We start from the raw sequence: 23,024 nt of genomic DNA, 5'->3' as shown, positions 1-23,024 counted from the left end.
CGTGTCAACTTTGCTAGGCCACAGTACCCACCTATCTAATCAAACAGTAACCCAGGTGTACTGTGAAGGTATTTTGTAGATGTGTTTTTCATCTACAATTGATTGATTCTAAGTAAAGGAGATTATTCTTGATGATATGGGTAGGACTTTTTTAATCAAGTTTGATAATACACGAAGGCCTTTACAGCAAAAACTGAGGTTTCTTGGAAAAGAACAAATTCTGTCTCAAGATTGCAGCATCAACTCCTGCCTGAGTTTTCAGCTTACCAGTCTGCCCTATAAATTTCAGACTTGCCAGCTTCCACAATTGCATGAGCCAATTCCTTAAAATGAAAGAATGACTCTAGCCAAAGCAATTAGGCAAGAGAAAGAATTAAAAGGCATCCAAGTTGTGAAGAAGAAATAAAACTATCTCAATTAACAGATGCTATAATACTATATATATAGAAACCCTAAAGAACACACACACACACACACACACAACTATTAGAACTAATAAACAAATCTGGCAAATTTCCAGAGTACAAGATCAGCACTCAAAAAACTTTTTGTTGTGTTTTTTTTAATACACCAACAATGAATAATCCAAAAAGTAAATTAAGTAATAATTGCATTTATAATATCATCTGCTATGGAGTGAATCGTCTCCCTCCCCACCCCCCGTCAAATCCATATGTTGAAGCCCTAATCCCCAATGTGATTGTTTTTTGGAGATAAGGCCTATAAAGAGGTAATTTAAGGTTAAATGACATCATAAGGGTGAGGCCCTGATCTGATAGATTAGTAGCTTTATAAGAACAGACACAAGAGTATACTCTGTCTCCCTTTCCTTCTCTCCCTCCCCACTATGGAAGGCAAAGTGAGAAGGGAGCTGTCTACAAGCCCAAAAGAAAACTCTCACCAGAAACCACATTGGCCAGAACCTTGATCTTGGATTCCCAGTGTCTAGAACTGTAAGAAAGAAATTTCTATTGTTTAAGGCACTTGGTGTGTGGTATTTTGTTACAGCAACCTAAGCAGACTAAGACAGCATTCAAAAAGATGAAATATCTAGGGATAAATTTAATTACAAAGGTGAAAAGTTTGTGTACTAAAATTCACAAAACATTGATGAAAAACAATTAAAGAAGACCTAAATAAATGGAAAGACACCATGCTCATGGATTGGATTAACAGACCAATACTTATTAAAGTGATCTACCAATTCAATACAATCCCTTTGGCATTTTTGCAAAAATGGAAAGGCTAACCCTCAAATTCATATTAAGTTGCAGGACAGCCAAAATAATATTAGAGAGGGGCACCTGAGTGGCTCAGTCAGTTAAGCAGCTGACATCAGCTCAGGTCATGATCTTGCAGTCTGTGAGTTCAAGCCTCATGTTGGGCTCTGTGCTGACAGCACAGAGCCTGGAACCTGCATGGGATTCTGTGTCTCCCTCTCTCTCTGTCCCTCCCCTGCTTGCACTATGTCTCTCTCTGTCTCTCAAAAATAATAAACATTACAAACATTTTTGAAATAAAAAAACTATTTTTTAAATAAAAAATAATATTAGAGAAGAACAAAACTGGAGGACTTACACGTCCCAATTTCAAAACTTACTACAAAGCTACTGTAATCAAAACAGTGTGGTACAGGTTTCTTCCTACTATCCAAAAATGAGTTCCTATGAAACCTTTCATAAACAGAAATGGCAAGGAGTGAAGAAGCAATTACCATAAATTTAGATGGAAAATATTTTTGAACATTCCCAGGCCCCAAAAATAATTTGTAGTAGGCTTTTCTGATACTCTGATCTTGCTAATGGATGCACAACATACATCAAGATTAAGCACAGATGCTCACAGGTACAGTTCAAAGCTATGATGGCTTGGTGCTGAGATGTAGTTCCCAGGGAAAGAGCTTGGCTGTGCCTCTCTTATGGCTAAGGGTGCACACTGCCTCTATAAAGACTCACTGCAAAACAAATGCTGAACGCTAGTGTCTCTTTTTACCTTTTGTCATAAAAGGGAAAATCCTTTTCAGATTTCTTTCAGTTAGCAAAAGTAGGTAGTAATGTAGGTCTTTTGTAAAAGCAAAGTGGTATAACACAAACTTTTGAAAAGCAGGGAATACCTATACTGACATAGGATAGACATATAGACCAATGGAATAGAATTAACAGTCTAGAAACAAACCCATACATGCATGGCAGATTGATTTTTTATAAGGAGGTCAAAAGCAGTCATTGGGAGTAAGAATAGTCTCTTCAACAAATGGTTCTGGGACAACATACAAAAGAATGGAACAAAAACCTGATTACACAACATGTACAAAAACTAGCCGAATGTGAACCAATGACTTAAATACATGAGCTAAAAATCATAAAATTCTTATAGGAAATCCTAGGGTTAAATACTATAAAATTAAAACTAAAATGGAGTCACTTATCATGGCAACAAAATGGTGTTGGCCAATGCAGGCACATTAAAAAATAAATAAAACTTAGCCTTACCTGACAAATTGCAGTAATTTATGGCTCTTCTCAGAAATCAGCACAGGATGCTAGACAATCCCCAATGCCAAGTCTGTTCGTAACATCTTTGAACTTTCTTGTTTCTCCTATCTCTCGTTTCAGTTACGCTGATACAAATAAGAAAGACCAAGCAACCAATCAACAGAAAAAGCCAAGTAACTTCCACATTTAACTCCATAAACACCTTTTAGTCTATGAGCAACTTGAAACTCATTATTCTTTTAGCCTTGAGTTTCCCAGCTTACAGGTCAAAACAACTGCAATAAACTCATCCTTCTGCTTTATCCTGCGATAAACTCATCCTTCTACTTCACTCAGTGTGCAGAGTTCAGTTTTTGACAACCCTTATGATCTTGGATTTGGTAATGGGTTTTTTAAATTTTTTTTTAATGTTTATTTTTATTTTTGAGAGAGACAGAGACAGAATGTGAGTGGGTTAGGGGCAGAGAGAGAGGGAGACACAGAATCCGAAGCAGGCTCCAGGCTCCGAGCTGTCAGCACAGAGCCCGACGCGGGGCTCAAACTCATGAGCTGTGAGATCATGACCTGAGCCAAAGTCAGACACTCAACCAACTGAGCCACCCAGGCACCACGTAATGGGTTTTTAAGTATGACGTCAAAAGCACAAGCCATAGTAGAAAAAATAAACAAGGCTTTGTTCAAAAATTTAAGTTTGTGCATCAATGGGCATCAGAAAGACAGTGAAAAGACAACCTACAGAATGGGAGAAAATATTTGCAAATCATACATCTGATAAGGGTCTAGTATCCAGAATATAGATCAACTCATAACTTAAACAAAGACAACCCAATTAAAAGATAGGCAAAGGAGATGACACGATACTCTACGTGTTAAACCTGAAAGACTCCACCAAAAAGCTGCTAGAACTGATAACGGGAATTCGGCAGAGTTGCAGGATACAAAATGAATGTACAGATATCAGTTGCATTTCTACACACCAATAATGAAGCAACAGAGAGAGAAATCAAGAAATCGATCCTATTTACAACTGCATCAAGAACCATAAAATACCTGGGAATAAACCTAACCAAAGATGTAAAAGATCTGTATGCTGAAAACTATAGGAAACTTATGAAGGAAATTGAAGAAGACACAAAGAAATGGAAAAACATTCCATGCTCATGGATTGGAAGAATAAATATTGTTAAAATGTCAATACTACCCAAAACAATCTACACATTCAATGCAATCCCAATCAAAATTGCACCAGCATTCTTCTCAAAGCTGGAACAAACAATCCTAAAATTTGTATGGAACCACAAAAGACCCTGAATAACCAAAGTAAGTTTGAAAAATAAAAACCAAAGCAGAAGGCATCACAATCCCAGACTGTAGCCACTACTACAAAGCTGTAAACATCAAGACAGTATGGTATTGGCACAAAAACAGACACATAGACCAATAGAATAGACTAGAGAATTCAGAATTGGACCCACAAATGTATGGTCAGCTAATCTTTGACAAAGTAGGAAAGAGTATCCAATGGAAAAAAGACAGTCTCCTTAGCAAACGGTGCTGAGAGAACTGGGCAGCAACATGCAAAAAAATGAAACTAGACCACTTTCTTACACCATACACAAAAATAAACTCAAAATGGATGAGAAACCTAATTGTGAAAGAGGAAACCATCAAAACCCTAGAGGAGCAAGCAGGCAACAACCTCTTTGACCTCAGCCATAGCAATTTCTGACTTGACACATCTCCAAAGCAAGGGAATTAAAAGCAAAAATGAACTATTGGGACCTCATTAAGATAAAAAGCTTCTGCACTGCAAAGGAAACAATCAACCCAACTAAAAGGCAACCAACAGAATAGGAAAAGATATTTTCAAGTGACATATTGGATAAAGGGTTAGTATCCAAAAATCTATAAAGAACTTACCAAACTCAACACCTGAAAAACAAATAATCCAGTGAACAAATGGGCAGAAGACATGAATAGACACTTTTCCAAAGAAGACATCCAGATGGCCAACAGACACATGAAAAGATGCTCAACATCACTCATCATCAGGGAAATACAAATCAAAACCACGTTGAGATACCACCTCACACCTGTCAGATTTGCTGAAATTAACAACTCAGAAAACAATAGACGTTGGCAGTGGAGAAACAGGAACCCTCTTGCACTGTTGGTGGGAATGCAAACTGGTGTAGCTGCTCTGGAAAACAGTATGGAGGTTCCTCAAAAAAATAAAATAGAACTACCCTACGACCCAGCAATAGCACTACTAGGAATTTATCCAAAGGACACAGAAGTGCTGATGCGTAGGGGCATATATACCCCAATGTTTATAGCAGCACTTTCAACAATAGCCAAATTATGGAAAGGGCCTAAATGTCCATCAACTGATGAATAAAGATGTGGTCTATATATACAATGGAATACTACTTGGCAATGATAAAGAATGAAATCCTGCCATCTGCAGCAATGTGGATGGAACTGGAGGGTATTATGCTAAATGCAATAGGTCAGTCAGAGAAAGATATCATATGTTTTCACTCATATGTGGAACTTGAGAAAGTTAACAGAGACCATGGGGGAAGGGAAGGGGAAAAATATAGTTAGAGAGGGAGAACCATAAATTCAGAGAACAAACTGAGGATTGATGGGTGGGGAGCAGGGGAGAGGGGAAAACGGGTGATGAGTATTGAGGAGGGCACGTTTTGGGATGAGCACTGGGTGTTGTATTTAAGTGATGAATCATGGGAGTCTACCCCCCAAACCAAGAGCACACTGTGTACAGTGTATGTTAGCCAACTTGATAATAAATTATATTGAAAAAAAAAAAAGAGAGGCAAAGGACTTGAATAAAGTAACGAATAAAAAAAATAACTTGAATAAAAAAAAATAACTTGAATAATGTCTTCTCCAAAGATATATAAATGGACAAAAGGGCATGAAAAGATGTGTAACATCACTAGCCTTAGGAAAATGCAAATCAAAACCACAATGAGATACTATTGCATACCTAGTAGGATGGCTATAATTAAAAAAAAAGAAGAAGAAAAAGAAGAAGGGGCGCCTGGGTGGCTTGGTCGGTTGGGCGGCTGGGCGGCCGACTTCGGCTCAGGTCATGATCTCGCGGTCCATGAGTTCAAGCCCCGCGTCGGGCTCTGGGCTGACAGCTCACAGCCTGGAGCCTGTTTCGGATTCTGTGTCTCCCTCTCCCTCTGTCCCTCCCCTGTTCATGCTCTGTCTCTCTCTGTCTCAAAAATAAATAAACGTTAAAAAAATTTTTTTTTTAAAAATTAAAAAAAAAAAGAAAAAGAAGAAGGAAGAGGAGGAGGGGAAGGAGAAATGTTGGTGAGGATGTGGAGAAACTGGAACCACCACACGTTGTTAGTACATAAAATGTCTCTGCCACTGTGGAAAATGGTTTATCAACTCCTCAAATATTTAAGGATAAAATCACCATATGACCCAGAAATTCCACTCCTAGAATTTTGCAAAGACTCTCTCCATGATTTTAGTCTGCCTTGTGGGACATGTATCAACCAGTTGTAGCAAGAATCCTAAATCAGATTACAAAGAACACCCACCTAGATATCTGATCACCTTCAATATCTGATCAAACTCTCAGTCTCCACCCTTGGTGTCTGATCACTCTGATGTGCCTTCAGCCAGAACCCTGTCAAGTCAACTTAGCCAGAATTCCCCCAATCCCTGTATTTCTTACTAAGAAATTTCCATCCAAAAAAAAAAAAAAAAAAATAGAGGGAGAGAAAGAGGCAAAAAAAAAAAAAAAATTCCACCCACTGCCCTCCAACTCTGCTCCTTGGCTATAAATCCCTACTTGTTCATGCTCTATTTGGAAGTGAGCTCAGTTCTATACTGAGGTCTCTTTCCCTCTTTTGCAATAGTTCCTGATTAAAATCTCTTTTTAATACTTGAACTATGTCAGGCCCTGGTTTTCTGTAATAGTATATACCATCCTACACCCCCCGCCAATTGAAAACCAGGACTCAAATTCTTCCATACAAATATCCATAGCAGCACTACACACAATAGCCCAAAGGTGTAAATGACCCAAATGGTAACCAATGGAGGAATGCATACAATTGTGGTATTTACATACAATGGAACAGAATATAAACCATAAAAAGGAATGAAATACTGATACTGATACTTGCTACAAGGTGCGTGGACTTGGAAAACATTATACTAAGTGAAAGACACAAAAAAGGTCTCACACTCCATTTATGTGAAATATCCATATTAGGTAAATACACCAAGTAATTATTGTCTGCTAAAGTCTAAGAGAGGGAAAAATGTAAAGTCCTTAATGGAGGTGATAAAAATGTTTTGGAATTAAGAGTTGTTGGTTGCACATCGTGAACGTAACAAATGCTACTGAATTATACTCTTAAAATGTTTCATTTTATATTCTGTGAATTTCACCTCAATATTAACAATAAAGTTTATAACCAAAAAATCAAAGTTGTTTAAAGGTACAGAACTGCAATCAGACATTGCAATATATCCTGGTTATTCCATTTCTGAATTGTTAGAACTCCCCAGTGAGGTTACTTTTGTCTGTTTTTCGGAATTTTTTAAACATTAAATTCATTGGCATTTTACAATACACTATCGAGGGCTGAATGGCTTGGACTAGTAACTGTAGGAATGGTGACATTTCCTTCCATTTGCATGGGTTGGGCAATAAAAGCTCAGGGCAAGTTTCTTCGTTCTAGAAATTCAAAAAGGCACCCTAGCCACCAAATAGCCACATCCTATCCCGCATTTTACAGTACTGGAAGATGGGCCAGCGAAGGAGAATATGGACCCCGCCCCCTGCCGGACCTCAGTCCCCACGAACCTTGTAGGTACCAACCCCTGCGACACCACCCCCTGGCTCCGCGAGCCTCCCGGGGGCCACCGAGCCGTCCCAGCTCCACCTCTTCCGCCCGCGGTTTACAGGCTCGCTCCGCCCTGCGCGCCAGTCGGAAGTGCGGACGCCGGAACCACCCTTCAGCTGAGCTGCGGCGCGCCCGTGAGGTACGTGCGGAGCGAGCCTGCAGCCTCCAGCGCGGGGCCCGTTCCCGCATGTCGCATTCCGGCAAAGTCAGCGGCGCCCTCATGACGCCCAGCGCGCCGGCATCCCGCACAGGTGGGCGGTGGCGGGTGGGAGAGGCGTGACCGCTGCGGACGGTTAGGCACGCGAGATCTTGGCCGGGGTCAGAGGTGAGTGAGCGGTTTCCCGAGTGGCTTTTCGCGGCTTTCCAGACCCCGGATCCCGCAGGAGGAGGACGGTGTTCCCGTAGGCGGGGCGGGCTGAGCTGAGCACCACCCGCCCCCCCCCCCCCCCGCCCCGGCCCTGCACCCTCCAGGTAGTCGCCTCAGTTGCCTCTCGAAGTGCTAACAAGCAACGCTTTTCGTTGTAGTTTTCACTTTTGGATTCCAGGTATAGGTATTTCCGGAAATTCCCGAGAATTTCGCGTGGCGCTTCTGGGGATTGGGGGGAGGGTTTCTTGGTGTCCATATTGAATAAAGGCTGGTCGCCTGGCTGTTGAGTTGCGGCGTTATACTGCTAAACCCTAAGTTGTTGGAAAGAAAACAGTTCGAACAGTTGAAGAGTCAGATCGATCAGGAAAAGCGATGGAACGATTGCGAATTTTACAGTTGGATTAATTGCTGGTTGTCGCATTGGTTACCGGGAGTTCAGAATTTAACTTAATAGCTAACTGCTCCTGGAAACCATCTCTTGTAACCTTCGCTTGAAGGAGCGGCTGCGTTTTCCTGAGTACAATACATTAAAGTCCCGGATAGGTAAATAGAAAGTGATTGACAGAATTTTCGGGGTTAGATTGGGTGCAGTGTACTCCGTGTACATGTTGAGAACCATGAAGTAAAGTTAGATCAAAATTAAGGAAAAATATGTATATTAGTCTGAGCAGAATTGGGTCTTTTTTTTTTTTTTTAGGGTTTTGTTTTTAAAAACCTAAAAATGGGTGCTGGATTGAATAGCCTGAAGGTCGTAAGCTTTACTAGAAAGAATCTAAGAGTAAAAATTGAGAGAGGTGTGAACTGAATTTGTCTGTGTGTGATCTTGGGAAAGTCGTTAGTTTTGAGTGCCTTATCCTGTAAAATGGAGATGATAATTTCAGTGGTTTTCTCACAGTGTCTGGCAAATCCTGTATACAATCATAATGTTTGGTTTGTAAGTTGTACACGTAGTTAATGGTTTTTATCTATAAAACTTAAAGTTTGCTAAGCCTCGTCTTCCCATCCTCCCTCCCCCAATTTTCGTGGAAGAAGATATGATTTGAAAATCACTGTATTTTGCCTCTACCTGGTATGCCTTCGTCTTTAGATTCATTGGTCAGAAAGTTTTCACCTTAACTTAAATTCATATTAAATCTAAGAGCTATTGCAAGGTAGGATTAATGTCTTATTTACTTTTTAAGATACTATTCCTGGAACTTGTATGATGCCTGTCACTTGTTTTTGTTTGTTTCTTGAACCCAGACTGGCAAAACCTAAGCTTTGGGTTCACCAGAAACCAAAATCATTTTACAGTGGAAAAACACTGTTTTTTGTCACTTGAAGATGTGCTTTTTAGCTTAGTGTTATGTAGACAGACAAGTTAGAGGGTGTTAGATATAGAATTAGACTTTGAATTGCCTGGAGAGTTTCAAAAATGCTGGTCCCAGTAAATATTGGGGTGCCTGGGTGTTTTAGTTGGTTGAGTGTCTGACTCTTGATTTCTGCTCAGGTCAGGATCCCCAGGTCTTGGGATCAAGCCGTGCCTCAGGCTCTGCACTGAGTGATGAACCCGCTTACGATATCCCCCCCCCCCCCATCTCTCTCTCAATCTCAATACATAAATGCTGATCCCTGGTTCCTACTCCAGACCAATTAATCAGAATCTCTGGAAGATACGACATGGGTATACCACTTTTTAAAACTCCCCAAGTTATTATGTTGTGCAGCTAGGATGAGAATCCATGTGTTAGAGGAATGAGATTCTTCAGCAGTGTATCCAGTTTGCTTGAGGAAGGAATGGCTGGAGGAACTGGAGCTGGATCTGACATCTGGAATATGTAGCTGGGGACGTTTAGGGGAATATTTTTAGAGGACTTTTATCAGCAGGTATGATGAAACGTATGATTTGTAAAGTGAACTGTACAGTGACCCATGGGAACAATGACAGCAACAGTGGTGATGGAGAGATTAATAAACATTCTTTTCTCTCCTGGATGTTAAGTATTTTGAAGAAAGCAAGTAATGATTTTAATTTGCAAACTTTTTTTGCCGTACCTGATAAAAACTGTACCTTTCAACAATTGAAAAGATTGTGGTATGTGATTTCTTTGTTGCTGATTATTTAAAAATGTACTCAAAAATTTATATTTTTCAAATGGTTTTCCTTGTTAATAATGAAATAATCTCATTGCTCATAATAGCTTTATGTTAATATGGGTTTCTTTTGTTTTTGATTTTTTAGTACTATAAGATTGATATTAAAGACATGGTTTTCACTCCTCATCAACACACATAAGTTTTCTCTTCATTTTGGACCCCTATTTTATACCACAATGGTAAGTTGTAGCTCATTATGTTTGTGGTTGTATTTTAGAATGTTCTCTTCCTTCATTTCCATAAAAATACTGTATTACGGGTACAGAAATACTTAATGTATGCCCAAGTTAACCTAACTGGTGAATTACTTAGCAATCACCTGCAAAATCTGTTTCAGAAAATAGGGGGCTTATCTCTCCATTCAGTGTTGGAATTATGCCCAATTTAAACTGATCAATTATCTGTCCTTATCTTTGTGAAGCATTAAAAAATACTTACCTTCTGGGCGCCTGGGTGGTTCAGTTGGTTGAGCGTCCAACTTCAGCTCAGGTCATGATCTCACGTCTCGTGAGTTCAAGCCCCGTGTCAAGCTCTGTGCTGACAGCTCAGAGCCCGGAGCCTGGTTCGGATTCTGTGTCTCCCTCTCTCTCTGCCCTTCCTCTACTCACTCTGTCTCTCTCTCCTTCAAAAATAAACATTTAAAAAAAAAATGTTTTTTAAATAGTTACTTCTTTTTGCCATAGTCAAATCACTGCCAAGGAGGATGGGTATAAATACAAATGGCTTTGGAGGACACAGGTTTCTCATATTTTAAAACTTCTCTTAATTTAGATTTTTTTCTTTAATTCAAAAACAAATGTAACCTGCTTACCGCAAATAACATTTTAAGCAGCATCCATGTTGGATTTTAATGGCACATTTCTGTTCACTGACTTACAGTCATTAAACATACTAGGGACTGGGTGTTTACCTTTTGCCATTAAAAAAAATAAAGACATGGGAAAAATTACTTTATTATGTTTTAAAGAATCAGCAGCACTTGACAATGAAAAAATAAACACTGACCACCGTGTTGAATAAACCTTTGAGAACAGTTCTCTTCTTTTCCAATCTTGCGTATCCACCACTGCCCTGTTACAGAAAAGTAGAGCTGCTGAGGCGCCTGAGTGGCTCAGTCAGTTGAGCATCTGAGACTTCGGCTCAGGTCGAGACCTCGTGGTTTGTGACCCTAGTTGGGCTCTGTGCTGACAGCTTGGAGCCTCCTTAAGATTCTGTGCCTCCCTCTCTCTCTGAAAAATAAACAAACATTAAAAAATTTCAAAAAAAATAGTGGAGCTGTTACAATGAGATGCTGACCTTGACTTATATTTTGCACCATATTAGCTATCAATTCCTTCTTAAATGTTGGAAGGAAGTAGTGAATAAATGATGTTTATGTTTACATTTGCAGTTCTATCTCTCTAGAGCTTTTGAAGTTTTGATTTCAGAAGATGAGGTACTTACTTGAGAAGACTAACAATAGCCAGTTGTCCTCAAGTGTACATTTGATTGTGTTTATTATAGTTTTTTATATAAATTTACGTTAAGGTTTTATGAGCAAAGTAATTTAAAAACCTTATATATTTGTTCAGAGTACTCATCCAGGAAATGGTTTATACTCAAGAATCTCATCTTGAATCCTGGGAACCAATTTCGTTATGAATCTGCTGCTCATAAGATTTTTTTCATAAATTGGTATAAATTTATTTTAACAACCTTTTGAAATGATGGCATATTTCAGATTTTTTTTACTTTTAAATTTTAGGTGTTTAATGCGGGTTTTTTTTTTATTACAGTAAAAACGCAGACAAACTATTTTTGTAATCCTATGAATTCTCCATCCTTACGACTAGAGTGGCAGGGGCACTTAAACCTTTTCACAATTTCCAAAGGCTGGCACTATTTCTTTTTTCCATTGCATTCTTGGGATTTTGGTGGGTGCTAGTAGTTTTTACTACATGGAATTTGGTAGGTTGAATTATTGGAGTCTACAAAATAAAACAAAAATTTAGGTCCTTGTATGTTAACAATGAAAGCTGTCTCTTGATGGAATTAAAAATTAAAGAGGACTATCATTGTGAATGAAAAATACTGTAATCCTGTGTGGTAACCAAACCACAAAACTAGAAAGAGATATCATTGTTGTTAAATTTTCTTATTTAAAACTTAATACTTTTTATTCTTAGATGTCCTTACAAAAGAAAGCTTTACAAATGAGGAAGTCAGAGACTCCTCTTCTCTTGGCTTGAAATCATGGTCTCTAAGAAAAGGATGAAGGGTGGGAATCTACTATAAGATCTCAAACCCTATGTGCAGTAATAAAACTATTACTTCATTCTAGATACATTTTCTTTTACATTTTAGTATTGAGTTAATGATGAGTCTATAATTAATGACATCTTACAATTATAATTGGCTTTTCTTAATATTACCTGAAAGCCTGGCTGGCTGACTCAGTTAAGCGTGTGACTCTTGATTTCAGCTCAGGTCATGATCTCAACAGTTGTGAGATCAAGCTCTGTGGCGAGCTTGGCACTGTGTGTGGAGCATGCTTAAGATTCTGTCTCCCTCACCCTCTGTTTCTCTATCAACTCACTTGCTGTCTCAAAAAAAAATTTTTTTTTTACCTAGGTTACTGATAACATGCTTATAACTGATGGTATCTTAAAGTCATTGAAACATGGTAATGATAGCCATCATTTAATGCGTTTCTAGTAGGCACTGACCTAGAAACTTTATATTATAGATTCTCTGCATTAAGATACTAGAAATTTCTATATTGGTGTTATGTACCAATATAATAGCTCCCCCAGTTTTCAGGATTCCTAGCAGATTCACTTTAATTGCATGCTTGATAGCCATATATTTTCCTGAATGGTGCTCTTAGAGTGTTGTAGAAGTTAAAGTTCATAAAGTGGTAGTAGTTTCTCTGACTCTTGGCTCTGTAGCCAGAGAAAACCATTTTAGCATTTCTGATATAATTTGTTGTCCTAATCAGGTGCCCAAGACTGCCATGTTTTCTCTTTGTAACATATCTCTAACATAGAGTGGGGTGGGTAGAGGGTACAAAAATAAAGGAAAATATGTTAGATGTATTTTAGGAGATAAAACATATTTAAACACTTAACTAGAAATGTTATATGTATATTAAATTTTTTGTGAGAATAATATCAAATACACTATTTACTCTTTACAGCAACAAGCTTTAGAACTAGCTTTGGATCGTGCTGAGGTGAGGCATGACTAAGTTACATATGAAATAGTGTCGTCTTAATTTGTCTTAATTAACCAAACTCAGTTTTAAGAGATTTTTATATGTGGTTGTCAAAGGAGTACGTTAACATTTTAGGACAAGTATGCATATAATTTTGCTATAAATTATAAAAATACTTTGTGATGATGTTTAGGTCATCTGTTAGAATTCTCAGATAATGTTGTGGAATAAAAATTATCGAATAAAGACATAGGATTTCCAAAATTATGTTTTCCTGTTTTGATAAGTTTTCTAATTATTCAATTAATGAGGAAGATAATTCAAAATGTGTAGATTTCTTGCACTTGGATACGCTGTGCATATTCTAAATAACCATAAAACATATTGAGAATAATTTTGACCTGTGAAACCTCAGTTCTGAAACTATATAATTTTTTTTATATCATAGCAGTGAAATATTATGCTAAGTTTTAGTACAGTTTAAATTTCACTTGTTTGTAACATATATTTGGAAGTTAAGTAGTTTTTCTCCAAGGTATAATTTTAATATGAATCAGAGATTGAAGCGACTAGTCTGTTCAGTCTTAACCCGTGTTTTAAGTATACTTAATGTAGGTGTTCATGTGCTAATAAGCAAAAGGCAAACTGTTTTCATAAACTTTTCTTTTTTAGTATGTTATTGAAAGTGCCCGACAGAGACCTCCTAAAAGGAAATACCTGTCTAGTGGAAGGTATGAATATTTTATTGATTGGTATTTTAGATTATTTAAAATATGATATCTACCATTTATTGCATTCCTGCTAGGCACTGTGCTAGAAATGTTATAGGTACTTTACGTGTATTTGAAATTTCTGAGTTGATATTAGCTACTATATCCAGCTTACTTCATCCTCAGTTTGGGGGAAATTGGGGGGAAGAATTATGGGAAAATTCAAAATAACATCCATTTTATGATTAGAATATTCACATTTTGTTTCATTAAATTTTAGAAAATCTGTATTTCAAAAACTTTATGACTTATATATTGAAGAATGTGAAAAAGAGCCTGAGGTTAAGGTAAGTATAAATTTTTTATGTTTTTACGGCTTTTGAAATGTAGAGGAACAGGGACATTTGAAAGATGTACATTTGAAGCAGGTAATGATTTATATTTTTGTGAGAGAACTAACATCTTTCCTAGCCAGACTGTAGCCAGTTTTGCAGCTCACCCACAGCCTTGGCTAATCTGGCACCAAGTAGTGATCACCTGCTTAGGTAGGAGAGACGACCAGTGTTTATCGAGTAACAGAAAATCATTGAGAAGTCCAAAGAAGCAAAGCTCCTATATATATTATCTTTTGCTTCTTTTTCCCCTGATAAGTGATTTGTAGACTGGAAGAAAAAGTAACCTGTTTCCTCATGGTGATTTGTACTGGAAATTTAAAGGTTTTACAGGATGTAGGACATTCAAGTGTGATAATAAAAGATGAATTTGGTCACAAATACTAGTTCCAGATTAGATTAACAGAACTCATTTTTAATTAGCATAAAAGTATGGGCAGTAGAAATGTAACAAATTGATTCCTTAAGATCTTTTGGACTCTTGGGGTATAAAAGCCTTAAAAAGTTTCTATGTGCGGGGCGCCTGGGTGGCTCAGTCGGTTGAGCGTTCAACTTTAGCTCAGGTCATGATCTTGCGGTTTGTGAGTTCAAGCCCCACATCAGGATCTGTGCTGACGGCTCAGAGCCTGGAGCCTGTTTCAGATTCTGTGTCTCCCTCTCCCTGACCCTCCCCCATTCATACTCTCTCTCTGTCTCAAAAATAAATAAATGTTAAAAAAAATTTAAAAAAAAGTTTCTATGTGCTTCTTTAAAAATGAATACCGTTTTTTCGTGAGTTTGAGCCCCGTGTCGGGGCTTTGTTCTGACAGCTCAGAGTCTGGAGCCTGCTTCAGATACTGTGACTCCCTGTCTCTCTGCCCCTCCCCTGCTCTGTCTCTCAAAAAATAAATAAACTTAAAAAAAAAAAAGAATGCATTTTACTTTTTAGACAAAAAATTAGTAGAATTCCAGTAATATCCTGCCTTTAAAATCTTCAATAGGAGAAAACATTAAATATTGAGTAAATTTTACACTGTGTTTCTCATAAGTTTTTTTGAGGTATAATTGATATACAATAAATTACATGTGTTTAAAATATGTATTTTGTAAATTTTGACATATATGTACACCCATGAAGCCATCATCACAATATAACAAATATGTCCATCACTTCAGAGACAGAATTAAGGTAGGAGAGATAAAGGTTCTAAATTGGGTTTGGCAGCCATTACCTGCCAACTGAATCTTGCCCACTGCACGTTTTCATAAATGAGGTTTTATTGGAATCCAGCCACACCCATTCATTGTCTTGTCTGTGGCTGATTTTGAGGTGCAACAGCAGAGTTGAGTATTTGCAACAAAGACCATATAGCCCACAAGGCTAATACGCTATCTGGCCCTTTAAGAAAGAAATTTTCTGACCTCTGATTTGTATATTGACCCAAAAACTAAGTGGAAACCAACTTTTATTGTCTTGAAGAGATGCTGTCACAGTTTTTCTGACTATTCTGTCATGTGTCAAATTACGACTTTTTTTTAACTTTAATTTTTTTTTTTTTTTTTTTTTGAAATTTACATCCAAATTAGTTAGCATGTAGTGCAACAGTGATTTCAGGGGTAGATTCCTTAGTGCCCCTTACCCATTTTGCCCATCCCCCTTCCCACACCCCCTCCAGTAACCGTCAATTTGTTCTCCATATTTATGAGTCTCTTCTGTTTTGTCCCCATCCCTGTTTTTATATTATTTTTGTTTCCTTTCCCTTATGTTCATCTGTTTTGTCTCTTAAAGTTCTCATATGAGTGAGTATGACATTTTCTTTACACTTGAAAATACTTTAAAATTTTAGTCTCTCTTTACTAGTTTTTTGAAGTAAATGTTGATTTGCTTTTTTTTTTTTTTTTTTTTTAATTTTCGAAATGCTGGATTTTTTGTTTCCTGGTCAGAATAAATCAGTTTTTCATTTCTCTGTGCATAAAACTGTATGTATACATGTTTAATGTAAAATATAGAAATAGTTAGGTTTGTTTTTTGAGATTCTTCAGAAATACTCTATTGATTCAATTTTTTATAAATAAGATGTGATGAAGTGAATTCGTATATCTGTGGGTTTCATTTTAAATCATAGGCATTTGTAAAATAATGAATTTTTAGGTATGTGTATTATATTTTCTGATGGTTTTTGGTTTTTTTTATTAACAAAATAGTTTCTAAGGAGCTGTTAAATTGAATTTGTCGGAAATTGCTTAAATTCCTAATTTCCTCTTCTTTTTAAAAATTTTTTAACGTTTATTTTTGAGAGAGAGAGAAAGTGGGAGAGGGGCAAAGGGAGGCAAAGGATTCAAAGCAGAGGGATGTCCCTTGCAGAGGATATCTCTGCGCTGACAGCAGAGAGCCTGATGTGGGACTCAAATTCAAGAACTGTGAGATCATGACCTGAACTGGTGTTGGATGCTTAACCGACTGAGCCACCCAGCACCCCAGTTTTCTTATTTCCTCTTACAAGCTAAGTGTCTTTGAGCCTAACATTACAACTGACTAGAGCTGTTGATTTGTTTAGATCTAATTATGCCAGAAAACGTGTTAAGAAGTAGATACCTATAATAGTACAACTGAAGATAAAACCCCAAATTCTTTATTTATTTTTGTGTAGACTTAAATTTAATAGAAACTAATTATATGGCATCTGTGTTTTATATGTTTGCATTTAATGGTTTTACTCTTCACTTAAATATTTTTGTTATATTCTATTTATGTACTCAAGGATACATATTTCATATATAGACTTTTTTCTTTGTCGTATGAACTAATTTCTATAAAATGTAATCAAAATTAAGTTTATGTAAATGTTCTGTATTTGGTAGCTGTAGTGTTTGTGCATTTTCCTCATATGTGGAAGGAGCACCAAAAGATAATTGATCTAATTTTGTTAACATAGCATTTTTGTTAGGGTTATGCCTGATTATTTTCATGAGCTCTGCCTCTTTTTAAAGCAGAAATTAAGAAGAAATGTGAATCTGTTAGAGAAGCTTGTTATGCAAGAGACATTATCCTGTTTAGTGGTCAACCTATACCCAGGAAATGAAGGATATTCTCTGATGCTCAGGGGAAAAAATGGATCAGGTAAGAACCTCCAAAGAGCTACAGCCACAGATATCCCTCTGCAAGGCAGCTGTGCTGTCTTCTAGAAGTAGAAGTTGTCTGTCCTTCAGGTCATTGATGACTTGATAAAAGAACCCTTTGAGTCCAAATTTTCCTCTTTACTATGTTTTGTTAGAAATTATCTCTAAGATGATTAGCCTTCATGAATATGCATTTGTAAAGAATTCTAATTGAGGTAGGTCTTTGAAGTTAAATTGTATAAGACCCAATCTTTAAATAATTGTCACGGGGCACCTGGGTGGCGCAGTCGGTTAAGCTTCCGACTTCAGCCAGGTCACGATCTTGCGGTCCGTGAGTTCGAGCCCCGCGTCGGGCTCTGGGCTGATGGCTCGGAGCCTGGAGCCTGTTTCCAATTCTGTGTCTCCCTCTCTCTCTGCCCCTCCCCCGTTCATGCTCTGTCTCTCTCTGTCCCAAAAATAAATTAAAAACGTTGAAAAAAAATTAAAAAAAAATAATAATTGTCACAATTTTCTATTTCTATTTATACTTTAAGATAGCATAAGGTGTTTTATGTTTTTCTTCTGTATTTTGACTGTACTGAGTCTGAAACCTTCAAAAGCAGATTCACTGACTTTTGAATAATTTTTCATATTTACATTTCTATTAATGTAAACTTGAAAATAGAGTTTTGGAATATAAGCACTCTTAGATTTCACTAAAGACATCTTAGAAATGTGTTATGGTGATGATGATGTGGGTTCTAAAGGAAATCACCTATTTAAGAATTTCTTCTTCTGTTGATAATGTATTGTAAAATGTAACAGCCAGAGAATTTTGTTCTGTAAGTGACCATTTTTCATATGAGGTACCAAATTATCACTCTTATTTTCAGATTAGATTAAGTTGTTTTAAAGGGAATTTTCAGTTACCAGCATTGGAATTTTATCATATTCTCATTTTTGCACTACTGGCTGTGGTTTGCATTATGTTGTTATGCCAGATTCTTTTTCACATGTGTTGGAGGTTTTCTCCTTTCTGGCCTAAAATTGTATACAGTTTACCAAGTCTTATAGCAGTATGTGAAGTGATTTATTTGTAAGACAAATAAAGAAGGACTTTAGAAGAGCCCTTTGGATTTATTTGCTTTGTTTTTTTATGAAAACTCATTTAAATTATGCACCTAAGCTTTATGGTGAGCCTGATATTTTCAGAAACTTTATGTTTTAAAATTAAGATTCTGAGACCATTCGACTGCCTTATGAAGAAGGGGAATTGCTTGAATACTTGGATGCAGAAGAATTACCTCCAATTTTGGTTGATCTCCTAGAAAAATCTCAGGTACAAATTTGTCTCTTTAAAATTTCATTAGGGTCGCCTGGGTAGCTCAGTCAATTAACTGTCCGGCTTTGCCTCATGTCATGATCTCGTGGCTTGTGAGTTTGAGCCCTGCATTGGGCTCTGTGCTGACAGCTCAGAGCCTGGAGCCTGCTTCAGATCCTGTGTCTCCCTCTCTCTCTGCCTCTCCCTCTGCTCACACTCTCTCTCTCAAAAATAAACAATAAAAAAAAAATCTTTTTTAAATGTCGTTAGATTTGTCATCTCTGTGGTGTTTGTTATAAATGATATTTATATTTAAATGATATTAAATTCTCAATGGTATTTGGAATAGGAAGTGAGACATTGTATGTAATTAGGTGGTAACCATTTTATTGTGGGATACTTACCCTTAGGCTGTACTGAAATGTATAGATTTAGTTGATTCTTCTAAAATTCCTTTAATAATTCGCTCATGTTAGAAATTTCTCTATACCTACAACAAGGATTATGGGAGAAACTCCTGACTTTGGCTTCACTCCAGCGATACTGTATACTTAGGGAAAAAAGGCCATCTGATGGGAACTTGCATTTTCTTCTAGCCCTAGTCGTCTAGAGGTCTGTCCATACTTTCTGCCTGCCTTTCTGTTAAAATGGATGAAAAGTATTCTGTTCTTAAGAAATCCCCTCTACTTGTATTCTGGATCCTCCTTCTCAAGGACTTGTGACTATAACCTCTCCTTCTATCATCTCTTTACTTCTTTCTACTAGATGAAAAATACAAGTATGTTTTACTGTATCTCAACTTAAAAAAATAATCCTCCCTTGACCCCGTGTCCTTCTTCAGCTAGTGTTGTACAATTCTGCTTTTCTTGATGGCAAAGCTACTCACAAAGTTGTCTATAATCATACTGTCTTTTTTTCTCACATCCCGTTATTTTCTCTACCCACCGCTTTCAGCATTATAACATCACCATTCTACAGAGGCAGTTTTGTCAAGGTTACCAATGATCTCCATGGCACAGAATCAGTTGGTCACTTTTCTGTTCTCATCTTTAATTGGTCTCAACAAAATACAGTGCAAATGAACTTTCCTCCTTGAAACACCCTTCTTTTGGCTTCTGAGACATCTCATTCTGGTTTTCCTCTTCTCTCTGTTCCTTCAGTCTTCTTTACTGTCTTCCCTCTTCCACTCCTAAATGTGTGCAGGTTTCAGAGTTCATTCCTAGGCCCTCTATTCTTTAGTAACACTGTCTTTGGATGATCTCAGCCAGTGTCAGGAGTTGAAAAATGGCATCTAGGGGTGCCTGAGTGGCTCAGTGGGTTGGGCATCTGACTTTGGCTTGGGTCATGGTTTCATGGTTCGTGAGTTCGATCCCTGGGTTGAGCTCTGTGCTGACAGCTCAACCTGGAGCCTGCTTCGGATTCTGTGTCTCCCTCTTTCTCTGCCTCTCCCCCGCTGACACTATGTCTCTGTTTCTCAAAAATAAATAAACATTAAAAAAATTTTTTTTATTAAATAAAATAAAAGTGACATTTTATCCCTTGCTTATATCTTCAGGACTATTCCTTCAAGCTCCAAACTTCTGTTTACTAGGATATGTATTAGGTTCCTCAAACTTAAAATGACAAAAACAGAACTTTTGATTTTGCCTTCCAAAACAGTTCTTGTCCTTCTAATCTCAGACTCTGCTCTGACCTTTTACATTCAGTCCAACAGTAAATGTCAGCTGTACCTTCAAAATATGTATGGTCATGACCTGCTATAGTTACCTTGCTGAGCTTTTTGCTTTCATTCTGGAACCCCAGAAATCAGTTCTCCGCAGACAACTAGATTCAGCTTATAAAACAAACAATAGGAAAAAAAAGTTCCCAGGCTTCAAATTCTTCAGTGTCTTCTCACCGTATAAAACCTCTATCTTCTTGTCTTCATCTCCTGATTCTCATCCCAGTCTTTATACTCCAGCCATGCATTGTTCTTTACGTACTAAAACACACCAGGTATATTCCTACCTTAATAAGGCCTGTCATCTGCTATTCCTTCTGTCTGGAATGATCTGTGCCAGATGTCCAGTCCTTTGTTGTGATTCAGGCCTAAGCTAAAAAGTCACTCCTTCTGAGAGGTTTCTTTCTGAGCACACAATCTATGTTAGCTCCTCCCTATTTTATTTCCTTTTTAGCATTCATCACTAATATTATCTTGTTTATTTCTGTACATGCTTATTGCCTGTCTTCCCACACTAAGAGCAAATGTTGTCCCACCACCCGTATATCTGTGAAGCTTCTTTAGTGCCTGGCCTATAGTTCACGTTGTCATGGACATAATAATGACTCATAGCATAGAAAGTCACAGGCTCCAGTAAAAGTTCTGAAAGCGTGAAAAAACATAACACTTTCTATAAATGACTAATGTAGATTGTAATTAGCAAGACTTGAATTATAAAAGTCCTTACTTTTGGACTTACAAAAGGATTGGAAAACAGACAATATTTGAATTTATAGTTTACTTTCTTCCTTTTATTAATAAAGACTGTCCTATTTCTGGATATCTTAGAGCGAATAGAAGTTTCATCTAGAAGCTGAAACTGGCAGGGTTGATTGACACTTGATAACAAAAGACAAACTTGGTAACAATGACAGAGTTAGCAAAGTATAACAGCCAGTGAGCGTCAAGAATAGCATTTCCAGTGATTTGTAATATTAATAGTATATAAATGTCAAAATCCAATCTATAACTAAGAAACCATTAAACAATTTGAAACTGCTTGTTGAGTCATAATGATGAACATAAAATAATTCCTTGGAAAAGTTTATATAATGGTAAATCCATCAAGGAAGTCCACTTTAGAGTATGTGAGTGGCTGGAAGTATTGCATAAGCATGTAAAGAACTCGAAACATTCAATATAAGCAGACTTCTGTAGGCTTTTGAAAAATGAGATTTACTTAAATATTTTCACTCAAAACAGGTTAATATTTTTCATTGTGGATGTGTCATAGCAGAAATACGTGACTACAGGCAGTCCAGTAATATGAAATCTCCTGGTTACCAAAGTAGGCATATTCTCTTACGTCCAACAATGCAGGTAAGGAATGTTTAACTATTTTAGGAGTGCCTAGCTGACTCAGTCAGTGGAATGTGTGAGACTTGATCTTGGGGTTCCAAATGTGAGCCCCCATAAATCTTTGGGGGCGCCTGGATGGCTCAGTCGGTTAAGCAGCCGACTTCAGCTCAGGTCATGATTTTGCGGTCCGTGAGTTCGAGCCCCGCGTCAGGCTCTGTGCTGACAGCTCAGAGCCTGGAGCCTGTTTCGGATTCTGTGTCTCCCTCTCTCTGACCCTCCCCTGTTCATGCTCTGTCTCTCTCTCTCTCTCTCAAAAATAAATAAATGTTAAAAGAATAAGTAAATAAATAAAAATAAAATCTTTGAAGTGCACCTGGGTGGATTGGTCAGTTGAGCGTCCAACTTTGGCTCAGGTCCCCAGTCTCTGCAGTTGTGAGTTCGAGCCCCACATTGGGCTCACTGGTATCAGCACAGGACCTGCTTTGGATCCTCTGTTCCCCACTTCGTCTGCCCCTCCCTCACTCGCACTCTCTCAAAAATAAACATTTAAAAAAATGTTTTTAATAAAATAAAATCTTTAAAAAGAAAAATGTATTTTCGATTTTATTTGGAGTTTTATTAAGTATCTTCATATGTTTGTACATTAATGTGTTTTTTAAAACTCTTATTTCCTTTAGACTTTAATCTGTGATGTGCATTCAATAACAAGTGATAACCATAAATGGACCCAGGTTAGTTGTTTTTTAATTCCAAACAGGGAAAATACAGGATGGAATAATACTTAACAAGAAGTAAAGCGAAAGATATTTTATTTGTAATTTTATTCATGAGTAAATTTTGGGATTCTTTAATGAGCTTTAGAAAGCAGGGGTCTGTTGGGGTGCCTGGGTGGCTCAGCTGGTTAAGCATCCGACTCTTGACTTTGGCTCAAGTCATGATCCCACACTATGTGGGTTCAAGCCCTATATCTGGCTCTGTGCTGACAGCATGAAGCCTGCTTGGGATTCTGTCTCCCTCTCTCTCTCTGCCCACCCCTGCTTGCTCTCTTATCTTTCAAAAAAATAAACTAAAAAAAAAAAAAGAAATCAAGGGTCTCATCATCCATGCAGTAATCCTTCAAAGAACTAAGCAGTTCAATCCAATTTGCTTTAGGACCATGATGAAATAGGGTCAGGCTGACCTGAGCTGCCCAATATGTGAAATTCAGTTTTTTATGCCCTCTCAAACAGAAGAAAAAAAATTCTTTTATACCATGGATACAAGTGGATTCTGATTTTCCATAATCTAGGATTCTAAAGCGAGCTTACCCTGTCTTTGCCATTCGTACCAGTTGCAGCACTGGGGGAACTCTATTACCCTTGAGAATAGCCAGTAAC

The 23,024-nt window shown here is 37.5% G+C and overlaps 1 protein-coding gene and 1 long non-coding RNA gene across 25 annotated transcripts in view; one reads left to right on the top strand and one right to left on the bottom strand.

The window, feature by feature from the left end:
* The window catches only part of LOC106973827 (uncharacterized), a 113,594-nt gene extending 106,119 nt beyond the window's left edge, over positions 1–7,475 (bottom strand). The window contains exons 1-2 of the long non-coding RNA XR_001430055.3: positions 7,354–7,475; positions 2,493–2,620 (exon numbers count right to left, since the gene is read on the bottom strand). This is a non-coding gene — a long non-coding RNA (uncharacterized LOC106973827). The remainder of the gene's footprint in view (positions 1–2,492; positions 2,621–7,353) is intronic.
* SUPT20H (SPT20 homolog, SAGA complex component) overlaps positions 7,449–23,024 on the top strand; it is a 43,177-nt gene continuing 27,601 nt past the window's right edge. For 4 of the 24 annotated variants that reach the window (XM_053214534.1, XM_053214528.1, XM_053214570.1 and 1 more), the window contains exons 1-8: positions 9,352–10,075; positions 13,072–13,107; positions 13,762–13,820; positions 14,080–14,146; positions 17,162–17,291; positions 18,505–18,608; positions 21,553–21,669; positions 22,326–22,379. In XM_053214534.1, coding sequence (XP_053070509.1) covers positions 10,073–10,075; positions 13,072–13,107; positions 13,762–13,820; positions 14,080–14,146; positions 17,162–17,291; positions 18,505–18,608; positions 21,553–21,669; positions 22,326–22,379 — 570 coding nt within the window. In that variant the 5' untranslated portion in view covers positions 9,352–10,072. Of the gene's footprint in view, positions 7,719–7,833; positions 7,939–9,349; positions 10,076–12,061; positions 12,154–13,071; positions 13,108–13,761; positions 13,821–14,079; positions 14,147–17,161; positions 17,292–18,504; positions 18,609–21,552; positions 21,670–22,325; positions 22,380–23,024 lie in introns of those variants that run through there. The other 20 variants (XM_053214559.1, XM_053214577.1, XM_053214552.1 and 17 more) reach the window with 17 other exon arrangements.

Source organism: Acinonyx jubatus, chromosome A1, assembly GCF_027475565.1.
Source record: "Acinonyx jubatus isolate Ajub_Pintada_27869175 chromosome A1, VMU_Ajub_asm_v1.0, whole genome shotgun sequence".
In the NCBI taxonomy this organism is placed as follows: domain Eukaryota; kingdom Metazoa; phylum Chordata; class Mammalia; order Carnivora; family Felidae; genus Acinonyx; species Acinonyx jubatus.
The sequence above is the reverse complement of the archived record's forward strand: the minus strand, read 5'-3'. Positions and strand labels throughout refer to the sequence as shown.